Here is a 1,935-nt window from a genome sequence, read left to right on the forward strand (position 1 = left end):
GGTTCACGCCATTCTCCTGCCTCAGCCTCCCGAGTAGCTGGGACTACAGGCGCCCGCCACCTCGCCCGGCTAGTTTTTTGTATATTTTAGTAGAGACAGGATTTCACCATGTTAGCCAGGATGGTCTCGATCTCCTGACCTCGTGATCCACCCGTCTTGGCCTTGTTTTTATTTTTGAGATGGAGTCTTGCTCTGTTGCCCAGGCTGGAGTGCAATGGTGCACCCTCAGCTCACTGCAATCTCCGCTTCCCAGGTTCAAGCAATTCTCCCACCTCAGCCTCCTGAGTAGCTGGGACTACTGGTGGCTGCCACCAGACCCAGCTAATTTTTGTAGTTTTAGTAGAGATGGGGTTTCACCATGTTGGCCAGGCTGGTCTTGAACTCCTGACCTCATATGACCTGCCCGTCTCGGCTTACCAAAGTGCCGGGATAATAGGTGTCAGCCACTGCACCTGGCAGCTTTATAATGTTTTAGAGCAACAAGATGCACCCCTCTTCCAGGCTGGCATCTAAACATGTACCCCCTTATTTCCCAGTGGGCTGAAAGGAGAAGATGTGGCCATGTTAGTGCAAACCAACCCTCAGCCTTCACCGCTGCTCTCCTAAAAGAAGATGAGAACATGCATCTTGGGATGAAAAAAAAAATTAACATTGATAATAATCACACTTTGTAGATTCCACCCTTCGTGGTGTTCTTTAAAAAAAGTGCAACACATTGAAACACAGGAGGTATATTCCAGGCCATCCAAAGCTTGACCAATCCCAGAAGCATTCCTTACCTGTTTCATCAATGCAAATCCCGAATATACGCAGGATGTTGGGAGATTCAAATTTCTTCATGGTTTTGATCTCATCGTTGAAAGTCTGCCTCACTATTCTATGAGGATAAAGGGAGAAATCGGGATTTCAGAACTGGAAGGTTCCTTAAGAACATTCAATGTGGTGACTCTGTGTATGTGGGGGTGGGGGTATCAGCATCTCCTGGGGGTAAGAACTGGTGCCAGGATGAGGTCAGCTACTGATGACAACATGTAGAACCCCTCGGGTGCCTGTGGCAGCACAATTAGTCCCTCGGGGTCTGTGAGATATTAATGGAGCTTGCTAATATCTTTTCAGTAGTTAAAATAGTCTGATAGAATTGTATTTTTATGACCTACAGGGCTTTCCTAGGCAAACTAAAAAGTCAAGCATTTGTTATTGTTTTTAGGCCGTAACCTGTTGTTTAGCATATACTCTGACAGATGGTGGTGTCTGTCTTTTTTTTTGTTTTTTAAATTGGAGACAGGGTCTTGCTCTGTCGCCCAGGCTGGAGTGCAGTGGTGCGATCTTGGCTCACTGCAGCCTCCACCTCCCAGGTTGAAGCGATTCTCATGCCTCAGCCACCTGAGTAGCTGGAACTGCAGGTGCATGCCACCATGCTCGGCTAATTTTTGTATTTTTTTTTTTTTTGTAGAGACGTGGTTTCACCATGTTGGCCAGGCTGGTGTCAAACTCCTGGCCTCAAGTTATCTGCCCACCTCCGCCTCCCAAAGTGCTGGGACTACAGGTGTGAGTCACCATGCCCAGCCTGTGATGAGTGTCTTTGATTAATAAAAATAAGGATATTTATTAAGTGAAATCTTATAACCAAAATTCCTTCCAAAACATGGGCCTTAAAAAATGTGAGCAGGTAAATTATTAAAAAGGATCACTGGAACTACCAACTCAATCCAATCTGTTCATTCACTCTGAGTCTTAGATTCAAAGGGTAAAGGAGGCTTGTGCAAGGTCTGTCAGAGAAACAGGGCAGGTTCAGAGCCTACAAAAGTCAATTGTATTTCTATCTGCTAGCAATTAACGATCAAAAGATTAAATTAAAAATTGTCATTTCCAATAGCATAAAGAGAATAAAATACTTAGCAATAAATTTATAAAAGAAGTGCAAGTCTTACCCTG

The 1,935-nt window shown here is 44.8% G+C and overlaps 1 protein-coding gene across 1 annotated transcript in view; it reads right to left on the reverse strand.

Moving 5' to 3' along the window:
* Positions 1-1,935, reverse strand: part of MLKL (mixed lineage kinase domain-like) — a 41,194-nt gene that overhangs the window by 13,057 nt on the left and 26,202 nt on the right. The window contains exon 5 of the mRNA XM_011976793.1: positions 780-877. Coding sequence (XP_011832183.1) covers positions 780-877 — 98 coding nt within the window. The remainder of the gene's footprint in view (positions 1-779; positions 878-1,935) is intronic.

The sequence above is a fragment of the Mandrillus leucophaeus genome, unplaced genomic scaffold, assembly GCF_000951045.1.
Source record: "Mandrillus leucophaeus isolate KB7577 unplaced genomic scaffold, Mleu.le_1.0 Scaffold17, whole genome shotgun sequence".
Taxonomy (NCBI): Eukaryota; Metazoa; Chordata; class Mammalia; order Primates; family Cercopithecidae; genus Mandrillus; species Mandrillus leucophaeus.